Consider the following 24,035-nt stretch of genomic DNA (forward strand, 5'->3'; position numbering starts at 1 on the left):
CATGAAATTTTCCCAAACAACTTCCAATTTGGAGCTTTTTTTTAGAAAATCATAGATCAGATTTACTAAAATAACCAGAATCTCCCACCTTAATCAAGGGCATTTTTGTTATTTCAAAATCCACCTTCCGAAACCGAAAGCCACTGAAACCACCACCGTTTGCCAACTACCCAAAATTATATAAAGATATAAAACCGTGGCAATAAATGCAAGTCATTTTCCCTTACAATTAACTCCAATAGCCATTAATTTTTGAGTAGAAAATAAATAAATAAATAATAATAACTCACATTTCCCGGAATTGCTTCAACTACACTCCCAGTTCTGGTCTCTCTTTGTCTCACCAAAAACCTAACCCCCAAATCTATAATCCCATTTACATTAGTTTTAATTATCTTTCTATATATATATATGCATACAAATTATTAATTATCTGGCTCTAGGGCTTGTGCATTTTTCTGGTGATCGCATCGTTCAGATTCAGCAGTGGGTATTGGTTCGACATGGAATTGGAGGGGCCGAGGTCGGTCAATCCGGCCATGACCTTCGATGAGGTCTCCATGGAGCGCAGCAAGAACTTCGTTAAGGCTTTACAGGTTCAAAAATTTTTTATCGAAAAAACTTCTATTCCGTGACTCACGTGCCCGCACGCGCGCACGCGCTTACTGTTTTTATCTCTTGGAATTTCGGGGTTCAGATCTGATATTAATTTCTTGTTTTTTTTAGCTTTTGGATTTTTCGTGCATGGTATGCTGAATTTGTAGTTTACTTTCGGATTTTGTTTCTGCTGTTGTTAGTTGACTTAATATTTGTTGTTAGTTGACTTAATGTTGTGGACTGCATTTATGAATTGGTTTTGGAAGAATGGAAATGTAAGAAATAGTTGTGTTGATTCTTTGAACTAATGTGTTTTGATGTCTATCACAGGATGAAGTTTATGATGATAAATTTTTGAAAGTGTCTTAAAAGTTTACCTGTGGAACATTTATTCAAGATTAGTATTGGTTGCTAAAGTTTAGCATTTAATTGCTTTTGATGTCTAGTTGAGGTTCTTTATGTTAAGTCACTGATGTCTATGTCATATATAGATTTGGTTGTTGAAAATATAGAATATATTATTGTTGTTGGACTTTGGGTATTCTGGGAAGAATTGGATAAACTGAAAATTGTTGTATCCTACCTTTTTCTTCCACCCTTGTTTTAAAAATTATGTTGGTGCGCTCCTGTTAATTTTCCTTTCTGCAACATGGTTATTCTGTTTGAAGAGCTAAGTCGGTTTATTTCAGGAACTCAAGAACTTAAGGCCCCAGCTTTATTCGGCTGCAGAATATTGTGAGAAGTCTTATCTTCACAGCGAGCAGAAGCAAATGTATGATTCTTTTCTTATTGTTTAATATTTTCTGTTGCAAACTGTAATAGATGTCCATTTTGTCTTTATTTTATTGTTCGAGTGTCATGGGATGTGCAAGCTGATCTTACGTAGGTCTAGATTTATACAAAAATATGGGTGACTTCATTTATAGTAAATTAGTCAATGCTCTTGTAAGACAGAAATTTTGCCTGGCTGCTTGGATTTGTAGTGAACTAGTGATAATATATGGATAATGCAATCTCTGTTTGATGAAAGTTACCAAAATTACGTAATAGGGTGCTGGACAACCTGAAAGATTATGCTGTACGGGCCCTTGTTAATGCTGTTGATCATCTTGGCACTGTGGCTTACAAGTTAACTGACCTTCTTGAACAGCAAACATTAGACGTCTCAACCATGGATCTTAAAGTTAATTGTATAAATCAGGTGAGAACTTCATATGGTTCTTTGTAGTCCTAGTAACAATATCAAATGGACATATGGCATGTCTGAACAAGCTTGAACTTTTGATGTCAGCAACTTCTTACTTGCCAAACTTACACGGATAAAGAAGGTCTTAGGAAGCAGCAGTTGTTGGCATTCATTCCAAGACATCACAAGCACTATGTTTTACCAAGTAAGTTTACTTATCATTGCTTTTTATAGAATTTGATTTTGGCGCAATGATGTGACAGTTTTCTGTCGCTTGTATTCATATAAACCAGATTCTGCCAATAAGAAGGTCCATTTTAGTCCGCTTGTACAGACAGATGCTAGGCAACATAATTTTCAAGCTAGAGCTCGTCTTCAGCCTTCAAGTATAGATTGCAGTTGATCCAAATATCTGCATTCCAGTTCTAAGCTGCTATAATTTTGTTTCTGTTATTCACATTGTTTTTGTTTATTTCATAAGGTTCTCCTGCATCAAAAACACTTTCCTGGCATTTAGCCTCCTCAGAAACGAAGACTACTTTAAAAGGGACCTTACATTCTCCAGCAAAGTGAGTGAAAATTTTGATATGAGAAAATGTTAAAAAGCTTCTACAATGGTTTTTGAAATTCGTCTGTGCATTTTTCTTTCTTATTTGATGCTCCCGCTCTCTATTTTAATTCCTTAATGGGTTGTTTTCTTATTTGCAGCACCGAGGATAGCAAAAATTTTGGAAAATCCTCTGCACCATTTCGTCTTTTAGGTATGTAGATCAGAGCATTGCCAGTCAAATGACCTAGTATTATAAATGAGCTTCGGTTGTATAAGATTTTTCTTCTGCCTGATTCTTCAACCCCATTTTATTCTTTTATTCTTTCTCAGATGATGAAAATGGTCTCCCAATAAATGGAGGTCCAGGCTCCATGCAAATATTGGGTGCTACGCGCAGGGTATATACATGCTTACATTTTTGTAAAAGAATGATTATTATTAGTTTGTGAAAGAACATAATTTTCAGTTGATATGTATATTAGAGGGATTTTTTTTTTCATTGATATCTTTTGATTGAAATTTGTTATAGGTATATGGTATGCTTATCCTTGATATTAGATGATATTGCTTTGCATACTATTTGTCTTCCAAATCCCTTTATTCCTGATTTTCTTTTCAGAACAGAGAATATCAGATACTTAATATGATGTCCCTTTTTGCAGGATGCGTTAGAGGGGTCCAAACCTTTGACAGCTTTCAGGTCTTTTGACAACCAAAATCGACAAATTGTCCGTGCCCCTGTACGTAGTAAAAGTGTATTATCAGCTTTCTTTGTCAAACAGAAAACATCGAAGCTGAAAGCTGGTTCTGTTTCGTGATACCCCTGCAAAGTTTCGACCTCTGTGGGTCGAGTAATGAGTTTTTCATACTGCCACACTACCTTTTTGCAGATGAGAGATTCTTACATGGCTAATTATCATATCAACACCTTGGAAATCAATTTTATCTTTCCTTCTACCCTCGTTTTGCTGCTTAATAATAAGAAAATTGTGCATATAAGTCCTGTAATGTTGATGGTTGGTGGGTATTAGTTCTTGTTAAAGATTTAATTAATTTCTTTGTGCAGATTACTGCATCTTCTGAAACCGTTGTTTATGTACTTTTATGTATAAATATGTCTTGTCCTTATCGAAAGTTTTCATGTTGATTATACCTGGCTGTGTTGGTTGCATTTACTGTGTCAGATTTTTTAACCACAATCTAGTTTTTTGGTTTTTTAAAAAAAAGTAAACCACACTCTAGTTTGTTATTTTTAGTGTTGATGAAAAGAAAGGGTTAAAAATGCATCTGGAAATATCTCTATAACAATTATTTGGAGAGAAGAGCAGAAGACAATACCAAAACGTGCCCCCTATGTCTAAATTTAAAGTGTAGAAGCATATATTTGTTCCCCAAATTAAACAAATTATACCATCTTAAATCAATTAAAGTTGTTTTAATAATAATTACACTTATTTGGAGAGCAAGAGCAGAAGACAATACCAAAACATGCCCTCTATGTCTACATTTATAGTGTAGAAGCATATATATGTTCCCCAAATTTAACAAATTTTTGTCACCTCGTAAACTAGTTTTAATTTAGAACAGCATTAATATTGGCTCCAACCAAATTAATAACACGAAAGATCCAAATATGGGAGTGTAATAACTATAGTAGTATTATTTTCTGAACGGTTTTATACATTCATTTTTTAGTAATTCTTACCAAGGTCTGAATGAGTTGTCACTCATTCACTGTGGAACATAGAGATTTTAATCCCACCAGTTCACTTCAGCACCGACTATACTCCAAATCTGAAAAATAGCCTAATCCCATCCCAAGAAAAAATAAAGCTTTCTCATCGTGTAGCATGAACCGTCTGATGTACTGACTTGGAGTCCGTTTGACTTGAAGATCCGATCTAAATTACAAAAGTCCCATTTATCAAGCTCATTTTTTTTTTCAATTCTAATTCTATAGCTCAATTGCTGTGACCTGCTTATCAAATAGAAGAAAGCTCTTCGCGCGAATTTGGCTCATTTTGCTTTACGGTAACTTCGAAAGTTGGCAAATACTGAGTGACCCATCTCGAATTTCAGCCATAATTTACTAAAGATTACATCTTTTTTTGGGGCAATGTCGTTCTTGCACCAGAGATCGATTCACAACCCACTTTCGATTCCATATCCACTTTCCCCTCGTTCTTCATCGTCTTCGCACAGATCCTTCTCGCTTTTCAACCCCATTACCCTTTTCGTTCTCTTATCTCTTCTGGTGATCCTCGGTGTCTTCTTGCCATGGGCGGACATGAATGAGGGACTCTTTTCAACCGTTAGGCCCTCATTAACCAAGTGGCACAGCTACACACTGGCTCAAGCGGCGTCGTTTGTTGCGAAGAATGGGACTGTGATCGTCTGCGCTGTGAGCCAGCCTTACTTGCCATTCCTCAACAACTGGCTGATTAGTATTTCTCGGCAGAAGCATCAGGACAAGGTGCTTGTGATCGCCGAGGACTATGCCACGCTTTATAAGGTGAATGAGCGCTGGCCTGGCCATGCCGTGCTCGTCCCTCCTGCACCAGATTCCCAAACTGCTCATAAATTTGGTTCTCAGGTATGGTCGTTTTCTTTAATATGAACTTGGTTTTGGAAGTTTTATGCTTTTCCTTACATAATATTATCGACATGATCACAGACTTGCTATTGAATTGTGAACTATTAGTATTGGGTCATCTAATATGAGCTCGAGTTACTTTTTACCAACCTCATCTTGGCAGACCACTGTAAAATGTCACTCAATTGTAGTTATGCATACCATTGTTGGAATAATAGGGTGTAGACTATTGAGAAACTTTAGAAATGAGGAAATGAACTAATTCTCATTAATTAGCAATAGGGGATTACAGTGCTATAAATAGAGTTGCCAAGCTAAGCAACTAAGCCGACTAAGAACATTAGCATAACAAACTTTACAACTGAACAAATAACAGAATTCTAACATCTACAAGTACAACAACTAATTATCAAAAGAATACAAACTAACTTCTAAGATAGACATCCTATAATTTCTTCCTGTAATCATTTGTTGTCCATTTTTTATGTTAGCACCAACAGTACAAGGAAGAAGGTACGAGAGTTTCAATGATCTCAGTCTTAGTAATTTTGTGTATCTAGTTTGTTCCTTATGTTTACTTAGTTGGAATCGGGATTTGTTAATACTAGGGAAAAAAATACTTATAAAAGGAGATAATCTTCACAAGGTTTTATATAGATGTTTGTTCTCGTATATTATTGCTAGAGATTAATTATAAATGGAGTTTATTGGTTTGAATGGCTTCTCTCTCATGCTCCTCAAAATTTACACAAATTCTGTACCCTTTCATGTAGGGATTTTTCAACTTTACTTCCCGTAGGCCGCGCCATTTGCTGCATATTTTGGAGCTTGGTTACAACGTTATGTACAATGATGTTGATATGGTGTGGTTGGCTGATCCATTCCCTTATTTGGAAGGGAACCATGATGTTTACTTCACGGATGATATGCCTCAAGTAAGTCCACGAATTTTGCTCTGAGAGTTTGAGGTCTGCTAGTTTCAGGTATTAGTAGGATCATTTGGAAACCTGTGATGTCTTCCATTTGAACTCTAGTCATTAACTCATTAGGGAGTTGATGCTCATGTGCTCTTCTTTTGTAGATATGCTACTCTGCTACTTTTGAACAAGTACATGTATATTGACTTGTAAATATAATTTTTACTGCCGCACTACAGTTTTCATTGTGCGGAGATCAGTGTGAACTTTTTCCCATCGTGAAAACTTTGATATCTTTAGCTGTTGATCAACTTGATCTCTTGTGTGCAAGTGATAAGGAAGGCTTTTGGTTTTTAGTTTTTTATTTTATTTTAGGACTATTAAATAAAAAATTGCATGTCCATCAGATACTTATTCCTTGTTGTATTTCAGGTGAAACCTCTGATGCATTCTCATGCTTTGCCTCCTCCTGGGAAGAAAGGACGCACTTACATATGCAGCTGCATGATTTTCCTCCGTTCCACAAATGGAGCAAAGTTGGTCATGAAGAAATGGATTGATGAGCTTCAAGAACAGCCTTGGTCCAAAGCCAAGAAAGCGAATGATCAGCCTGCTTTCAACTGGGCATTAAACAAAACTGCCGGAGAGGTTAATATTTCTTTTGCCTTCCTAATTTACTTTACCAATCTTTCCCAACTATCCAGGACTACTGAAGGTTCTAGCTTCAGTTCCTCTTTTCCTTCAATTCTCAGTTTACATATCTATTTTCAGATTTATATCGCGTAGAATACTATAAGGTACATTTAAATTTATAGGGTTGTCAACAGATCTTTATAATCAGCTGTAGTGGGGTTTTGTTTTAGGTGGTACACTACATAAATTTCAAAACCTTCTTTAACTTCTGTAGTTTGCCTTGATAGACTCTTTGATATGGTGTTCAACTGTACGCAATTATGACATTATGTTGATAATTAATACAGGTGGATCTGTACCTGCTTCCCCAGACAGCATTTCCAACAGGAGGATTATACTTCAAGAACCAAACTTGGGCACAAGAAACTAAAAGCAAGCATGTCATTATCCATAACAATTACATCACGGGTTTTGAGAAGAAGATAAAGCGATTCCGCGACTTTGGTCTCTGGTTGGTAGACGATCATGCGGATGAGTCTCCACTTGGTAGATTATGAGATTACAAATACGTGTTCTAATATCAATGCCTTTTTGCTGAAGTAATTAAATCCCTTTCTGTCCCATAATTACTGGTTTGAAGGACACCTCTCTCCTGACATGAGTGACACTAGTGGCACATTGGCAAAATGGAAATGGTGCTGCCAAATTTGTTTTAGTTGCATTTCTGAAAGTTTTGTAGGGGATAAAATACCCTCAGTGAACCATGCCAAGTGGTTGTACCCGTTAATATAGTCATATCATATTGATTATTTGTAGTTCAGTCCACTTTTGATTAATTATTTTCTTCAACTTTGTTTTTGGTTTGCCTCACGGCGGACTTGCTCTCTATTTGTTCACACCTGAGTGTCTTCTTTGATTTTATTTTGATATATCATATATAAAATCCAATACTAGAAAAAGGTTATATTAAGTTTAACTAAAAGTATGATGATATTAAAATTAGAAAAGGATGCGTCTGCCGGGAGTCGAACCCGGGTCTATTGCTTGGAAGGCAATTATCCTAACCGTTGGACTACAAACGCTACATGTAAGCAAAATTAACTATATATATACTTATAAAATAAAATCATCAAATGTCGGCAGCTCCATGGCTAATTCAATAATTTATTGGTCATTACATAATATGCAAACAAAATTGGGTAAATAATTTTCAGCTAGGAAACATAGATTAATCCATAGGCCCAAAAGTACTTGAGAGAGTTTTGGTTTGGGGGCACTATATGTGGGCTATGTGCATTATTCTGTTGGCCAGGCCAGGCCACCAGGCCATCTTAAGAATGAACCATGTGTGGTGTGTGGTGTGTGGTGTGTGGTGTGTGGTTGTCCAAAGCTGTTAAATAATCCAGTTTACGAACTGAGATTCCTTCTTTAATTTTGTTTATGACCCAAATTAGCCACTTGTCAGTAATTACAGAAGGAACAAATGCATGTTGTCAGGTATATATATATATTCACATCGCTTGATATGTCTTTTTTTTATTTATTTCTATTGTAACTTGTAAGAGAAAAGATTTAAAAGGTATATACAATTACCCTACAAAAAAAAAGTATATACAATTACACATGCTATTTGTATTTAGCTTTTATAATTCAAACAATGCAAAAATTTCTCATTGTAAAAGCGGAATGTTAGTCATCTACACTCAAACAAATCCACTACTTCCTTACTAAATACCAAAATGATATCTCAACTAATAAAATTAGTATTGCATGCATATAAATTATATTTATAAATTCATAAATATATATTAAATCAAACTAATACAAAAAACTGAAAAATTATTAATAACTAAGTAGGGAAAGTGAAGTAGTTGATCACATAAAAGGATAAATGAATATTAGAGCAAATAAATAATAATTGACTATTTTTTTTGTTAGTAGCGAACCATAAAAAAGGGGTTTTTTTTTTTTTCTCCCATTAGTTGGGTAATAAATAAAATAAAAATGTGTAAAAATCTAATTTAAGAAACAAGACCCACGTCAAATTATTACCTCCCTAAACTCTCTCTGAGACCCTCTCTGACTTCCCTTTTACTCTCTTCACAAGCAAACTGAGAAGGAAAGGAAGCTCAATCCGGGAAACAAAAAGATCTCCATTAAAGAATTGCTTGAAAAGCTTTTCCGGGTCTTCTGTACTGGTTGGATTTAGCTGTAACTGAATCAAAGTTGAAGTTTTTCTTTTCTTTTTCATGGGAAGCTAAATGGGTTCTTTGGAAGTTGGGTCTATAGTCAAGAGGGACCCTCTTCTTCGGTCTTTAACAGGTAGAGCTGAAAAGAACCCATTTTTACAGAGGCAAAGATCGAGGTTCTCAAGGTTTTTTCTCTTCAAGAAGCTTGATTACATTCAATGGATTTGCACTGTTGGGGTATTCCTCTTCTTCGTGGTTCTCTTCCAGATGTACTTACCTGGGTCAGTCGTGGAAGAGTCAATAAAGACTTTGAAAGAGGATGAATTCAGTTCTGGAGATTTGATGTATCTAAAACAGTATGGAATGTTGGATTTTGGTGAAGACATTAGATTTGAGCCTTCAAAGATTTTGGAAAAGTTCAAGAAAGAAAATAAAGAAGTGAATCTATGTAATGCTTTCAACCGGACCCGACTGCGTTATCCACATAGAAAGCCCCAGCTTGCTTTGGTATAAATATTTTCAATTATCTTCTTCATTTTACTGCACTTTTGTTTTGAATTACTTCTCGTTCAGAAATGGGTTCATTTTTATTCATTTCGGTACTAGACTTTGTAAATACGTTACTATTTGATTGATTTCGACTCTTTACTTTAAAGGTATTTGCAGATCTCTTAGTTGACTCTCAACAGTTAATGATGGTGACTGTTGCAGCTGCATTGCAAGAACTTGGCTATGAAATTCAGGTGATTTTATTTTCTTTTGTTGAATTTCTCTCGTCGTTGACTTCTACTTGGATAAAACATCAATACTTGATTCCAGTAAGATATATTGCTGGGGAAAAGATGAATTCTGGTAACACTGTCATATCAAGAAATGATATAAAGGATCCTCTTCAAGGTTGTGGTAGAGGTGGCATTGGAATATAGATTTTGTATTTTTGTCTTGAACTATTTCCATGGCTAGTTGACTTCGAGAATTCATAATTGGTTAGGACATACCACATGAGTTTTTATATTTATAGTTTTAAATGTATTTGCAGGTTTATTCACATGAAGGTGGCCCTATGCATGATATTTGGAGAAAATTAGGAGTTCCAGTTAGCATTGTTCAAACATGTGACCGAGCAGATATTACTGTGGACTGGCTAACGTAAAGCATATTACTCTAATTTTCTTATACACTGAATTTGCATAGCTAGTTTTTAAAGAAGCATAACTAGTTTATCTAATTCTTCGTGTTGGATATCAGTTAAAGATATTGGTTTTAAAGGTCCCAATATTTTTCGAACATATAATTAGTTAAGTGATATATCTTTGATGCATTATGCTTAAAAAGTTTAATTATATAAAACTTTTTTTACAGTTTTTGACCGCAACATGTATAATGTTGTATTTAAATTTTTCTGGATGACCTTAACCAACCATACTTTTTTATTATATGATCCTAACTTGTACTAATGGCTGGAATTTAGACCGATAGTTTATATGTACGATTACTTTCAATTTGATTAATATGATTGCTTCCTTGCAGCTTTGATGGAATACTTGTGAATTCCCTTGAAGCAGAAGGCATGTTTTCCTGGTAATATTATCATTTTCAATAGCATCCAATTACCTATGCTTCTCATCCAATTACTTACTAAGATGAAAGCTTTTTGCAATAGGACGGTAGATGGGCATGGAACCTGCATTCTTACAAGATTATTGGTCCTTTTCTATTAGAAAATTCCTAATCAATTAAACTGAATGACTTTACTTGTTACAGTTTTGTGCAGGAACCTTTCAAATCTTTACCTCTTGTATGGACCATCCACGATGGAGCACTTGCTACTCGTTTGCTAAAGTACACATCAAATAAGCACATTGAAATTTTAAATGATTGGAAAAGAGCCTTCAACCGCTCTACTGTTGTTGTCTTCCCAAACTACGTCTTGCCGGTAATATGAATGACACACTTTTAGTTGGACACTGCACTTCCTATCACAATATTGTGCACATAATTTTCTTGCTTTTATATTTACAAAATTATAGAGCTATGAGTTTACAACAGGGTATTATTTTAACTAGTGAAAGTGGACCAATGACATGACCTCGTGGTTATTCTTCTTCTGAATTTGTGGTTGGCATTGTTTCTAGTCATATGATACATCTATAATTACGCAGATGCTTTACTCAAGTTTTGATGCTGGAACCTTTTTCGTTATTCCGGGTTCTCCAGCTGAAGTATGGAAGGACAGTCTTGTGGCATCAGAAAATAATATTCTGCGTTCCAAGATGGGATATAGTCCTGAAGACATTGTAATTACAGTAGTTGGAAGTGAACTTTTGTACAGGGGTTTGTGGCTGGAGCATTCTATTGTTTTACGGGCTTTGTTACCGCTTCTTGACCACCTTTCATCAAATAGTGATTCAATTTCTCATCTTAAAATCATTGTTCTAAGTGCACATTCAACAAGTAACTACAGTTTGGCCATTGAGGTACTAATCCAAAGAAATTGTGGTGCAATTTGTTTCTGATTAAATCACTTGATACTTCTTATCTAATAATCTGGTCCTTCTTAGGCCATTGCTCTCAACTTGAAGTACCCACATGGAATTGTGAAACACCTACCAATGGATGATGCAGAGAACTTTCTCATCACATCTGATGTTGTGCTTTACGGATCTTTCCTTGAAGAGCAAATTTTTCCAGAGATTTTGATCAAAGCCATGAGTCTTGGGAAACCAATCATAGCTCCTGATATCTCCATAATAAAGAAATATGTAAGCTTCTTTATACTGCTTTTGGAACACAAATGGCCTGGATAATGCAAAATGAAAGATTCTTTATGAAGGACTGGATTATTATGAAGATTTACTCACTCACAACCTTCACCTTAGCTCTATCTTTAGTCATTAGGAAAATCCAGACAATTCCACCTTGCCTACTATCTTCACATTGAACCTGCCCTTATATTCTTTTGTTAACATATGATTGTTGTTTGTTTTTTACTTGGACGTCAATAGTGATAGCTTTGAAAATAAAATACAAAAGATCATGCTGCTACTTTTTGCCCTATTGTTTTAAATTATTTTCATATTTTATTATCTTTTTGGCATATATTTGGTATGATAATCTCCAGATAATTCCACCTTGTTTATGATCTCCTCATTGAACCCACCCTCATTTTCGTTTGTTATTATATAGTTTAATTGACCACCGTTGTGCCTATTACTGCTGTTTGTATTACTTTGACATCAATCATGATACCTATGAAAATAAAATTAAAATGATGATGCAGCGACCATTTTTTTTTGCCCTATTGTATTATTTTGTTTCTGTGTTATTATTATTATCATCATTATGGCATATGTTTGATAAGGCTTTCTTGTCAAATTACTGACTATAATGCAATGACATTTAGGTTAATGACAAGGTGAATGGCTTCCTTTTTCCAAAGGGTAACGTTAAGGTTCTGTCACAAGTCTTATTGCAAGTTATCTCAAAGGGAGAGTTATCACCTTTAGCTCGCAATATGGCTTTGGCAGAAAGAAGTACTGCTAAAAATCTGATGGTGTCAGAATGTGTTGAAGGATATGCGTTGCTTCTTGAAAATATTCTGAAGCTCCCATCAGAAGTTGCACTTCCAAAAGCTGTATCAGAAATTCCTCTCAATTTAAAAGATAAATGGCAATGGCATTTGTTTGAATCAGTCTCAAACTTGACGAACTGGAATAAATCATTGAGAACATACACTGTTCTGGACAAATTTGAGGAGCAGTTGAACCGTAGTCAACTAGAAAAATCTGGTTCTGTATCTGCAAACGACGATTCATTTATATACAGCCTATGGCAAGAAGAGAAAAACATTGAGATTGCTAATGCTAGAAAAAGAAGAGAGGATGAAGAGGTAAGGAGCGCGCCCTTGTTGGAGTTGTGAAGTAACATGTTACTACATGTTTCCTAAAATGTTCATCATAGAATCATCTTTGAAATTTTATGCAGCTGAAGGATAGAGCTGATCAATCTCATGGAACTTGGGAAGAGGTATATCGAAATGCCAAAAGGGCTGATCGAGCTAAGAATGATTTGCATGAAAGAGATGACAGGGAGCTTGAAAGAACAGGACAACCCCTTTGCATATATGAACCTTACTTTGGTGAAGGAGCCTGGCCCTTCCTTCACCGTACTTCTCTTTATCGAGGAATTGGGTTGGTGAGTTATCAGTCAGTTCTTGGTGTTTTTTTTATATATATTTTTTTCTAATGTAGTCGATCACTCCATAGTTCTTCCTTTTAACTTATAATGTTATTGACTTAACGCCATATAACTGAATGCTTTGAAGTCATCCAAAGGACGAAGACGTGGGGCTGATGATATAGATGCATCTTCTCGTCTTTCACTTCTCAACAATGCTTACTATCGAGATGTACTAGGTGAATATGGAGCTTTCTTTGCAATAGCAAATCGGATTGACCGAATACACAAGAATGCTTGGATTGGATTTGAATCTTGGAGAGTCAGGGCAAGGATGGTAATGCAATGGTTCATTGCATCTTTCATGACAGCTTATCTTAATTTGGATTTAACATTGTCATTTGCTTAAGCAGGCATCGTTGTCTGGTGTTGCTGAAAATGCATTGTTGCATGCCGTTCAAACGCGAAGACATGGAGATGCCCTCTACTTTTGGGTGCGAATGGACACGGATCCACGGAATCCTTTGAAACTGGATTTCTGGTCCTTCTGTGATGCTATAAATGCTGGAAACTGCAAGTAATAACCCATCACTATTTGCATTTGGTTCTGTTTTTATATTTTTCTATTCTCTGCTCATGACTTCATACATTTTGTTTGCTTTTGATTGAAGGTTTGCCTTCTCCGAAGCTTTCAAGAAAATGTACGGCTTAAAACATGATTTGACATCTTTACCACCGATGCCACAAGATGGGGATGCGTGGTCCGTCATGCATAGTTGGGCTTTGCCAACCAAGTCCTTCCTCGAGTTTGTCATGTTTTCTAGGTATACTTTGAGAACCGTTTATTGTTACAATGACTTTATTTGAACAATAGTTTTAAGTTCTGTTCTCTAAAGAAATGTTCCATTTTGCAGAATGTTTGTGAATGCACTGGATTCTCAAATGTACGACCAACATCATTCAACTGGACATTGTTATCTCAGTTTGTCCAAAGTATGTTTCTCAGAAAACCTAAACTAAAATTTGAAGTGACTTTTGTTTTGGTTCTGCTGTGTTTTAATTGCATGCTTAACACATCGTTATCTCAGGACAAGCATTGCTACTCACGGCTTCTCGAACTACTTGTTAACGTGTGGGCCTACCACAGCTCTCGAAGGATGGTTTACGTGAACCCTGAGAGTGGTGCCATGAACGAACAACACAGGTTCAAAAGTCGGAGAGGTCACATGTGGATCAAATGGTTCTCCTACTCTACCCTCAAGAGCATGGATGAGGACTTGGCTGAGGAAGCTGACATGGACCAGCCCGTAAAAAGGTGGTTGTGGCCGTCGACAGGTGAGGTGTTTTGGCAAGGCATGTACGAGCGAGAAAGAAACTTACGGCATCAGCAAAAGGAAAAGAGAAAGCAGAAGAGTAGGGAGAAGTTGGATAGAATGAGGCGAAGAAATAGACAAAAGGTTATAGGGAAGTATGTGAAGCCCCCACCTGACGAGATGATGGGAGGTTTAAATAATACCACAGTGTCTACAGCAAAGTCTCGATGAATATTATTAACTTAGTGGTGGTGGGATTTGGAGTAGAAAAGTTCATTTGGTAATTCTTTCTTCAATTTTTTTTTTTAGAATTCTATTCCTTTAATTTTTTCAATTTTTATGAGGGAAGGAAGGATGCATGTGATTTGTAATGTGTACGTGAGGTTTTTGTATGTAAAAAGTGCATCATTCATCTCTGGTCCATTGATGATGGTGAATAGCGTTAAAGTGTATATTACTTCTTTTTTGTGTTTTTTCCATTCTAATTCTAGCATTGCATAGATTAAATGCCTTGAGCTTTTAACAGATATCTTACCTAACAATGTACTTCTCTTCAATTTTAGCAATTTTTTCCCCCTTAAAGAAAACATGAAATTTTAGTAGTTTAACAATATATGATGAACAAAGCACTTGAATACTTGTAAAAACACGAACAGTAATAATTTTTAACGGCAAAAAAAAAACCAACGACTTCACGAGAGCCATTAATGGTTTAAAGTAACGACCCAAAAAAAAGAAGAAGAAGAAGAAGAAGAAAAACAGTCTCAGCCTAAAACGATTTCTCGTTATGAAAGAACAAAAAGGCTAGTCGCCTAGACGGCTGACGGCGCAACCGCAATCTAACCATCTAAAGACAATGACTTTATAGAAAGCCTTCAATGTATATTTAACGAAAAGAAGAAGGAAAATTATAAAGGCTTTTTAATACTAAAACCTCTCTCTTGCATATTTTCCTCGATCTCTCTGAGTGTGACGACCATCTCTTCCGGCGCCGACCATCTCATGTGGTAACATTTTTTCTTATCTGAATTTCTCATCTTATCTTCTTTGATTTTGTTCTCTTCAGTAACTGTAAATATCATATAATTTACTTTTCAAATCTCTCACCATAGCTGGAAAGCTACTGTAATTAGTTTTGGATTTATATAATGTTAAACTATAGAAAATTATAATTCTATTTAGGGATAGCTGCCACCTGCTTGATAAAACTCCTCAATGAACTCTATAGTTCTATTTAGTGTGTAAATATGGATTTGAAGCTTAAAAGTTTCTGGGCATCAATTGTTATGGTGGAAATGAATATTTGTCTGTATAAATATATATACATATAGGATAGGATAGGATGATGGGTAATGAGCAATGAAGACTTTAATAGTAAACACATGCATAGAACTAAAAAGAAAAATGTATGTGCAAAGAGAAAGAAAGAGTTACAATAAGCAGCTGAACCATTTCGTATGGATGCTAAATGCTTGAATTGCATTCCACTTTCAAGCAAATGCAAAAAAAATATTTATTTGGATTATTATCTGCTACAGTTTGCCTTGTTTTTGTGACACTATAAACTAATTCAACTTGAACTCATTTACAGGTACTTCCTTTCCATGCCCATTAACCAATGGCATCAATTCAAACTCTCAGCAAATTAGTTTAAGCTTGCTGACAGACGTACTTCTACAATACAATGAGTGCACCTCCGAGCAGAAATATTGGGCTTCCGTTGATAAATTTGGTCAGATTTAAAGGACTTTCCATTTTGAAGCAACTTCATTTGGAAGAACAACTGCTTCGAACCACATCAGAGAATTGGTGCATTGTGAACGATGGAACTGACGATCCTACCATTGTCATGGGTATCTCTGGGTAATTTGTGTTTTACGTTTCTTCTGAATATTCTTGTTGGAAATGTTAAAGAATATTATTTTAAATTGTCTGAGCAGGTCAGCTGCAGAGCTACTCGATGTCAAGTCAGTGCTACGAGATGGAGTTTCTGTAATCAGGAGGTTTACTGGAGGTGGTACTGTTATTGTTGATGGTGGCACAATATTTGTTACTTTGATATGCAACAAGGAGGCTGTTGCTGGCTTGCAGCCCTATCCTCGGCCTATTATGTCCTGGAGTGGCGTTCTTTATGACAAAGTGTTTCAAGGAATTGGTGATTTCCATCTTCGTGAAAATGGTATCAAAATAAAACCCACTAATTAACATTAGTATTTTGCACTAGTATTTATAGCAATCACTTAGTTGACTCATATTGCATCCATGTAAATCTGAAGAGAACTTTTGTTTTTACTTGGCAGATCCTTAATAATTTAGCACCTATATATTGGTTTTTTATCAGTTTACTTCTCTTTTACGTTTGTCCTTTTTTACCACAATTTTTTCTCTGATCTTTTGGGATTACATAGTTCATATTTAATATTTTAACTTTACATTTATCTATTTTAGTGATGCTATGTGGGCTTGTGTATCATTTTTATTATTATTTGGATACAGCAACACTTAGGACGAAACATGTTCTCAAAGTGTACTTGGTTGGTGCTATGTGGTTTTAGATTATGTATTTGGCACTCGCAAGTTTGGCGGGAATGCTCAATCTATTACAAAAGATCGGTGGGTCCACCACACATCTTTTTTGTGGGACTACGATGTTAGCAACATGGCCTACCTCAAACACCCTAAACGGGTTCCAGAATATCGTCTGGTATGTTATTTTAATTAATCTTCTGTTATTTAGTTTAGATCTCATCCACTTTGTTTACCACATTTACATATACACTCAAGATGTTGTGATACAATCTTGTTCAATGTTTAGAAGCTGGGGCTAATGTAATGAAAATTTGAGTTGTTAGATGAATTTATGAAGGTTGTGTGTTTGGCCAAGTGATATATGTCAATCTTTGAAATGTTTGAACTTTACTGGTTTAACTTGCATTTTGCAATGTTTTTTGTTTGTTTGAGTAATGTTGTCAACATGTTTGAAGATTTTATAAGATTGTTTAAGCAATTTATGGTGGTGTCAGGCAAGAGACCATTTGGAATTTATATGCCGAATGAAGGACTATATGCCAAGATCAGTGTTTATAGACAAAACAGTGGAGGCGCTTGAAACTGATTTCAGTGTGAGATCCATAGAGCCAAATGGTTTGTTGTCTTTATTGAATACAAACTTTTGTCCCTCAACTCGGCTCTTGACCAGAAAAGAGTTGGACGCTGCAGCTTTTGCTTCGCAAACTGAGAGCTCTCTCCCTCACTCTAATGAGCTTCGTGAATTCTAGAGTTGGTTAGTTGTCAATCACCCCATTGGTGCTGAATTCAAGTGAAGCACCTTGATTTTTAACAATTTTTTTATTAAAAAATATCGATTGTACTTGCAATAATAAGTAGATGGCTAAAGAAGATACTAGCCCTATTTTTTTGGTCACTAGTCAATTTGATCGAAAAGACTTGACATTCATGTTGAGTTTTATATTTATCGAATTGAAGTGAAAAGAACTTTGCTAATTGAATATTTCTTGTCGTTTATAATGAGGAATGCATGGTTGATTGTATATTTTTTTTTTCCAGATTTTAATTGGTATTTCTTATATCAGTAAATTGAGGGTTTTTTTTTTTTGAAGATTCTATGGATGCTTCTTATGTTTTAGGCACTTTACTTATGAAATGAGCTTTACTACACAAGATTATATAAATTTATAGAGTTCTGACCGACTTGGATTGGATATTGTCGCTTGTGCTATTCGGTTATGATAACAGGTTTTATACAAAACTAATTTATGATGAGTGGATGATAAATATTTCCATACACTTTTTTATGTGAAACACCATAACATTACATGACTTTAAAAGTTATAGATTTCTTGAGTTAGCTTTAATAAACGTCAAAGAATATTCTCCATTTAACCAACTCTCAAAGTTACACATCTTTCTATCAAGATGGGAGGGGAAAAGTAAATGACTAAAAATAATGAGATTAAAAGATAAAAAATATTAATTTCAAAATCAAACTTTATCATTATTACAAAAAAAAAAAAGTCTGATGATAAACATTGATTAGAGCATTTATACCTCTGTAATCACTTTTGCTAAGCTAATGAGAATTAGAGTATTTTCTCCAATTTCTTGTTTCGTGATAGAGTACCCGAGCTTTGGAAAAAAGGATCAGGTTCACATCACAATAAGATTTCACTTGAATATCTCGCAATGAACGTGGGTGACGAGAACCTTTACACGATGTACCAACTTAAATTTTTTTATAAATAGGGAGATCTGTAATACAAAGAATTATTCATTTAATACTATAATTGTGGATTAGATCATTTCTGAACCGAATCATGTTAAAAAGATCACTACAATACAAGTGTCTGCATTACAATTTTTATGATTTTTGTCATGGAACTATGACCTATACATTATTGTGCCCCATAATTTTTTTTTGGCCGTTTAAAATTCTCTCGAATTATTCACAGTAACATAAAGTGGTAATTCTGTTAAGTTTGATCCTATGTGGCTAATAGAATGCTAGCATGGCCATTTAGTCGTTGATGTGACATTGCCACTTCAGCACCACATGTGTAATTCAAATAAAAAATTAATTAAAATTTTAAAATATGAAAAATAATTTAACAAAAACTTTAAATAAATTAAAAAATATATTATCTTATTAAAACTATAAAAGTTATTTTTAATTAATTAAAAATAATTAAATTAATTCATATATTTACATAATTAAAATATTTATGAAATTAGGTTATTAATAGTTTTAATACACACATTTACATTATATCAAATTGGTTTTTTGTTAAAAAAACACATATTTACATAATTAAAATTGTATTTTTGAATTAATCCTTGTGTTCTTGAGTTCACATCGACCATTATCAAGTTGAAGAAAAATAAATTATTCAATATAAAAAATCAATCATAACCAACAACTCCCTCAATTTCTTGATTCCTAGAACCTGTACAAATCTTTCTGATGAAGAACATAGGAGCACAACTATAGATATTCTATTTTGAAACATATTATTTCAACCTAAGAATACAAAAACACAAATCCAGATTTCAGAGTCCAAATTTGAAACAAAATTCATACAAACACAAAAGCTCAAGCAAATACCCAAATCCTTCAACCTCATCTAACCCCAAAGCCCAGTCTTGAAGCCCTCCACCTGCCTCGCCTGCGACCCTTAAGCCCAAATCCAACCTTCTGTTTAACACCAAAATGCCTAAATCCGACTACCACCTTCGTCTGAAAGCAAGAGTCTTGCCTTGTTAGATCTGTAGCAGGAAAAATAAAGACGATGGGGCATCCCCGTCCGCGAGCATAGCCCTAAATCTACGACCGCCATCTCCGTCTGCGATCACCATCTCCATCTGCAAGCACCCCAAATCCAACCCCCCGCCAGCACTTCGACTTCACCTGGGAAGAAAGAAACAGATAAAGAAGAGAGGAGACCGGGCGAAGAAGAAGAGAGAGATTAAATAAGAAGAAGAAGATTGGAGAAAAAAAAAATAATAATTTAGGGTTTTTTTAATTTAGTTTTTGATGTTTTTTTTTTAATTTTTCATGTTTAAAAAAAATAATTATGTAGTAGGAGGGTTGAAATTTAAATATATTTTGAAGGTTTTTTTTGGTTAATTTTTAAGTTTTTTAATTAATTTATTAAGTTTTAATAAGAAAATAGATTTTAAAAAATTTGAATTACACATGTGGTGCTGATGTAGCAATGACACATCAACGAGTAAATAGACATGTCAGCATTCTCATAGCCACACGAGATGAAACTTAATAGAAGTATCATTTACATCAATGTGAATGTTTCAGTAAGAATTTTAAACGGCCAGAAAAAATTAGGAGGCACGATAATGTATAGGTCATAGTTCGGGGTTAAAAATCCTAAATAGCCTTATTTTTAATAACACCAACATTATTTTATCAGTTGACTAACATAACTTAATTAATAATGCGTTAGTTCTAGCTGCGCTGCCTAACTATATAGAGAAGAAATAAGAGACAGGAGGATCCGTCCAATATGAGATTCAAAGTTACTAAAAGAAATATTGGAAGTACTTCTTTGATGCATGCATGACTATTAGAATTAGCCAGCCACCTTATGTATAAATGTTTAGTACAAATGGAGTAGATATGCGTTGCATATAATCCATACATACAAGTAAAGTACTACTTAATTATACAAACACACACATGTAGCTATGATACCGCGGATAAATTTAGCTTTTATTATATTATAAGTAGGGTAGAGTAGACGCCGCCACTGAAATCTTTCAGTCAATATATATGTAGGCTCTTTATAAATCAAACGTTAGGCTTAATAGCTGCGCTGTAGCTTTGGTCATATTGCCTAGACCAAAGCATAACACCGCCGTACTTGGAAGAACCTTTGATTGTTGGTAGCACTTCAGATGAGAGAACATCAGGCGCCACGTAGCCACTTCCGGCGGCATCAGGCGATGCAGGCAACCCTAAAAATATTTGTCCGGCAGAGATTGATGATGTCCATTGGTTCCAATAATTCTTCAAATTGTCAGCGTTTCCAGAGTACTCGCAAGGTTGGTTGTTATAAAATTGGACCCAGACATAGTCAAATAGACCAGTATTAAGTGCACCACTTAGCCAGGCGTCTGGGAAGGGACATTGTGGAGCTGCAGTTAAGTAAACCTTCCTTTGCTGGCTGAACTCGTTCAAAGCCTTGGCCAGTTCATCCCAGTGTTGAGTTGTGCCTCCCTCGATATCAAAATCAATCCCATCAAGAATTGCATCACCTAGAGGCCTAGAACTTGATTGTCCTCCCAGAAAATTGTCCCATAGATATTGTGCAACTCCTCTGTAGTGCATATATAGTAGTAGTTAAATATATATATTAGCTATCACATTTACACTATATATAATAGAGTAATTAGTGCAAAATAGTTTCTTTTGATATAATATAAAATAGCCTTTTTAACAAATGTCGAACGTGTCTAGAAGACTATTAGAGGAAAACGAAGCTTACCGGGCGTCATCGGCGGAGGTAAGGAAGTAGCTACCAGCACCACCACCAATGGATAGCATGACCTTGATGCCCTGGCTTTGGCAAGCTTTGATGTCATTGCTTAAGAAAGTGCAACCATTACTGGCGGGGTCACAGTGACCAGCAAGGTTGAGCGCCGGGCTCTGGTTATTGCCAAAGGTGACTAGAAAAGCAATGTTAACTATTCCATAGTTGCCTGTAGCACAAGTATCCTCCAAGCTGCCTTCGTTACCGTTCTGACCCCAGTAGACCACGATTGTACCAGCATAAGAGAATCTGGTCAAAACAGAGAGCAGAAGGCAGACTAGTGCTAATGGGGCTGAGAACTTGCATGCCATGGTGAAACAATATTGAATAATACTATAGTTGATAATTGCTGCTTGTAGCTGATAATATATGAGTTTTACAATCCCTTTTTATAGGCTAATTTTAAGAAAGAAATTTCTTCCCAAGTGTTTAGCCCAATTCAGACGTTTACGTGGTATTTTAAAAATTCTGGTACCATTGCGTGTCTTAGTTGTGTATAATATAAATGCGTAGACTATTTCCACGAAAATTTAAGTGATATTGCTAAATTTCAGTATAAAAACATGAAAGAGGAGAAGATATTAATTTTTGTAATGTGAATCAGTGTGTTTGTCAAGTGTACCGAAAACGTCAAAATGGAAAAAATTTACGCCGCTAGTGGAATTTTAATGTCTTGGCTATCTAGTTTTTTTTGACTCTGAGTCGTTTCACTAGGATTAATCAATTGTGACTTTAGAAATTGACTACCGAGTAGTGCTTATAACATATGTAAATTTTGCGAAAAATTTTGCATAAAAAATAATAATTAAATATTTTATTTAGGCTACCTTAGGTTTTTTCAAAGTATCATCTTGTTACTCTGTATTTACAAATAATGCTCATTTACTATATTGCATTTTGAAATTGTACATATTTGATACCCTACATTTTAAAATTATACATATTCGATATCTTATATTTTAAAATTGTACATATTTGGTACCCTAAACTCAAATTTAATTAATAAAATTTTACCAATTTAATCAAATTACTCTCAATCATACGAGGTATAAATTATATATAACTACTGACAGTTTGGTCATATTGACAAAATTTTATCATTTAAGATACCAAATATTTATGTTTTCAAAATAGAAGGTACCATATGAGTATTATTGAAAAGAGATGATAACACAACGTTACTTTGCAAAAACAAAAGGTACCAAATAAGTAAATTATCTTTTATTTATTTTAATATTTATAATTGTATTTTAGTGCATAATATACAAATTAACTAAAAAATTATTAAATTAAATATTTATTGATAATATACAATTTTTTTTTCATTTTTTATTGTCTAAAATAAAATAAAAATAATAATGTGTTTACTCATTAATTATTAATTAATAAATTATAATAATTAGTGGCAATACTATAAATAGAAAAGTGAAATTTATTGTTGTGCCAAATTTAGATCATGTTATATTTTGTGCTAAATTTGACAAAATCATTTAACACACTTTTTAGAACTCTGATAGAGTAATATTTTTGCTAAAATGTACTAAGAGCACTCTCAATGTATTTTTCTATTTTAGCTCTAAGTTTTACATTACACCACACATCAGATTCTCTATATATTTCTTTATATCATTTAAATATTATATTTTTAAACATATTTTATTAATTAAAGTAAAATAAAATAATTAAAAAATAAAAAATAAAAAATAAATATATATACTAAATGGGAGAGAGAGAGAAAGCTTATAAAGAAAAATAATAATATTAAAATATTATATTAAGGATATGTAAATGTTATATAAATGTAGATATGAATTAATTGGAGTTTGTGCATAGCTATTATAAATATATGTATAAAGGAGTTGATGGAAGATGTTTTTGTGAGTTTTAGCTAAATATTATAGAGAAAGTATATTACAAAATACACCACCAAAACATATTTTTTTTATAATTTACCTCAAACTTTTACATTATACCATACATCAGCTTCTCTAATTTTTCTCTACATCATTTAAATATTTTATTCATTTTAAGAAATAAAATAATTAAATATAATAGTATCACACTCAAATATATACAAAAGTTTATAAAAAATAATAAAATATTTATAGCTTGATAAATAGTGTTTCGCTATTGTTGACGCGGTTTTTCAGCAACAGATAATTATATGAATAAGGAGAGGGATTAGTGCTAAGTGATGAACCGTAATAGATGAATGATCTCAAAGGAAGATTATAACTCGAATACTTTTTTAGGTGGTTCAAATGTTAAAATCCTTATAGTCCACCAACCAATATTATTGATATATCTCTGATATTCCTTACAGGGTATTTTTTTACAAATTAGAAGCCAACCCTTTGCAACTCCCGGGGTCTCCATATTTATAGGGAGAGGACACCTGGGTGTTGGCAAAGGAGGTCATCCCGTGACCTTCTTACCCATCATGTCACTTCTGCGACATTCATGATTAATTCCTAAAACTTGACAATGAAGTGTGGTCTAATCAATAGGTAAAGGGGGATAATGGGCTGCATGGCTCAAAGCAATCGTGGGGTGTCTGAACACGCACGTTTCTGCTGCGTGTCCGAGAATTCAGGAATGGAGTAGACACGTGATGTCTGATATATGCACGTTTACATTGCGTGGTTGACTTTATAAAGGGTCAGAGGTGTCAACTCAAGCTCGTACCCCGAGCTTGATGTAGTCTCAGCCCGTGGTGCCCACACTACTGTTCCGATGCCTTACTAATCTCACTAAACCTTTGGCTATCTCGAGCTAAAGAGGTAGAGACTTGTAACAGCAGCTCCGGGTAGGTGGCTTCCA

General features: G+C 34.5%; 5 protein-coding genes and 1 non-coding gene across 7 annotated transcripts; 4 read left to right on the forward strand and 2 right to left on the reverse strand.

Annotated features, from left to right (window-relative positions):
• Window positions 1-232: 232 nt before the first annotated feature.
• LOC133796892 (protein ABIL1) lies at window positions 233-3,483 on the forward strand. 2 transcript variants are annotated; one of them, XM_062234583.1, is made up of 9 exons: window positions 236-596; window positions 1,287-1,369; window positions 1,648-1,798; window positions 1,889-1,988; window positions 2,077-2,169; window positions 2,265-2,352; window positions 2,492-2,544; window positions 2,664-2,731; window positions 2,996-3,483. In XM_062234583.1, exons 1-9 carry the CDS (start codon window positions 504-506, stop codon window positions 3,149-3,151), a joined length of 885 nt encoding a protein of 294 aa, XP_062090567.1. In that variant the 5' UTR covers window positions 236-503; the 3' UTR covers window positions 3,152-3,483. The 2 variants fall into 2 exon arrangements, with proteins under 2 accessions (XP_062090568.1, XP_062090567.1); XM_062234584.1 differs by lacking the exon at window positions 2,077-2,169 and having other exon boundaries at window positions 233-596.
• Window positions 3,484-4,102: 619 nt separating this feature from the next.
• On the forward strand, window positions 4,103-7,372 carry LOC133796891 (UDP-D-xylose:L-fucose alpha-1,3-D-xylosyltransferase MGP4). Its single transcript, XM_062234582.1, has 4 exons — window positions 4,103-4,926; window positions 5,700-5,861; window positions 6,276-6,491; window positions 6,824-7,372. The coding sequence occupies exons 1-4, from the start codon at window positions 4,450-4,452 to the stop codon at window positions 7,031-7,033; spliced, it is 1,065 nt and encodes a 354-aa protein (XP_062090566.1). The 5' UTR covers window positions 4,103-4,449; the 3' UTR covers window positions 7,034-7,372.
• Window positions 7,373-7,486: 114 nt separating this feature from the next.
• Window positions 7,487-7,558, reverse strand: TRNAG-UCC (transfer RNA glycine (anticodon UCC)). Its single transcript has one exon. It is a non-coding gene; the product is annotated as a tRNA-Gly (tRNA).
• A 965-nt stretch (window positions 7,559-8,523) lies between these two features.
• On the forward strand, window positions 8,524-14,633 carry LOC133796894 (uncharacterized). The gene is made up of 14 exons (XM_062234585.1): window positions 8,524-9,172; window positions 9,322-9,408; window positions 9,705-9,814; window positions 10,196-10,246; window positions 10,430-10,601; window positions 10,828-11,142; window positions 11,227-11,427; window positions 12,069-12,554; window positions 12,650-12,859; window positions 12,990-13,178; window positions 13,255-13,418; window positions 13,513-13,665; window positions 13,756-13,834; window positions 13,930-14,633. The coding sequence occupies exons 1-14, from the start codon at window positions 8,738-8,740 to the stop codon at window positions 14,383-14,385; spliced, it is 3,108 nt and encodes a 1,035-aa protein (XP_062090569.1). The 5' UTR covers window positions 8,524-8,737; the 3' UTR covers window positions 14,386-14,633.
• A 216-nt stretch (window positions 14,634-14,849) lies between these two features.
• LOC133796895 (uncharacterized) lies at window positions 14,850-17,707 on the forward strand. The gene is made up of 5 exons (XM_062234586.1): window positions 14,850-15,161; window positions 15,746-16,017; window positions 16,095-16,333; window positions 16,710-16,858; window positions 17,178-17,707. The coding sequence occupies exons 2-5, from the start codon at window positions 15,839-15,841 to the stop codon at window positions 17,430-17,432; spliced, it is 822 nt and encodes a 273-aa protein (XP_062090570.1). The 5' UTR covers window positions 14,850-15,161; window positions 15,746-15,838; the 3' UTR covers window positions 17,433-17,707.
• Window positions 17,708-20,238: 2,531 nt separating this feature from the next.
• LOC133796896 (acidic endochitinase-like) lies at window positions 20,239-21,580 on the reverse strand. Its single transcript, XM_062234587.1, has 2 exons — window positions 21,171-21,580; window positions 20,239-21,002 (listed from the first exon to the last, which is right to left on the reverse strand). The coding sequence occupies exons 1-2, from the start codon at window positions 21,524-21,526 to the stop codon at window positions 20,474-20,476; spliced, it is 885 nt and encodes a 294-aa protein (XP_062090571.1). The 5' UTR covers window positions 21,527-21,580; the 3' UTR covers window positions 20,239-20,473.
• Window positions 21,581-24,035: the final 2,455 nt, after the last annotated feature.

The sequence above is a fragment of the Humulus lupulus genome, chromosome 8 (assembly GCF_963169125.1).
Source record: "Humulus lupulus chromosome 8, drHumLupu1.1, whole genome shotgun sequence".
Taxonomy (NCBI): Eukaryota; Viridiplantae; Streptophyta; class Magnoliopsida; order Rosales; family Cannabaceae; genus Humulus; species Humulus lupulus.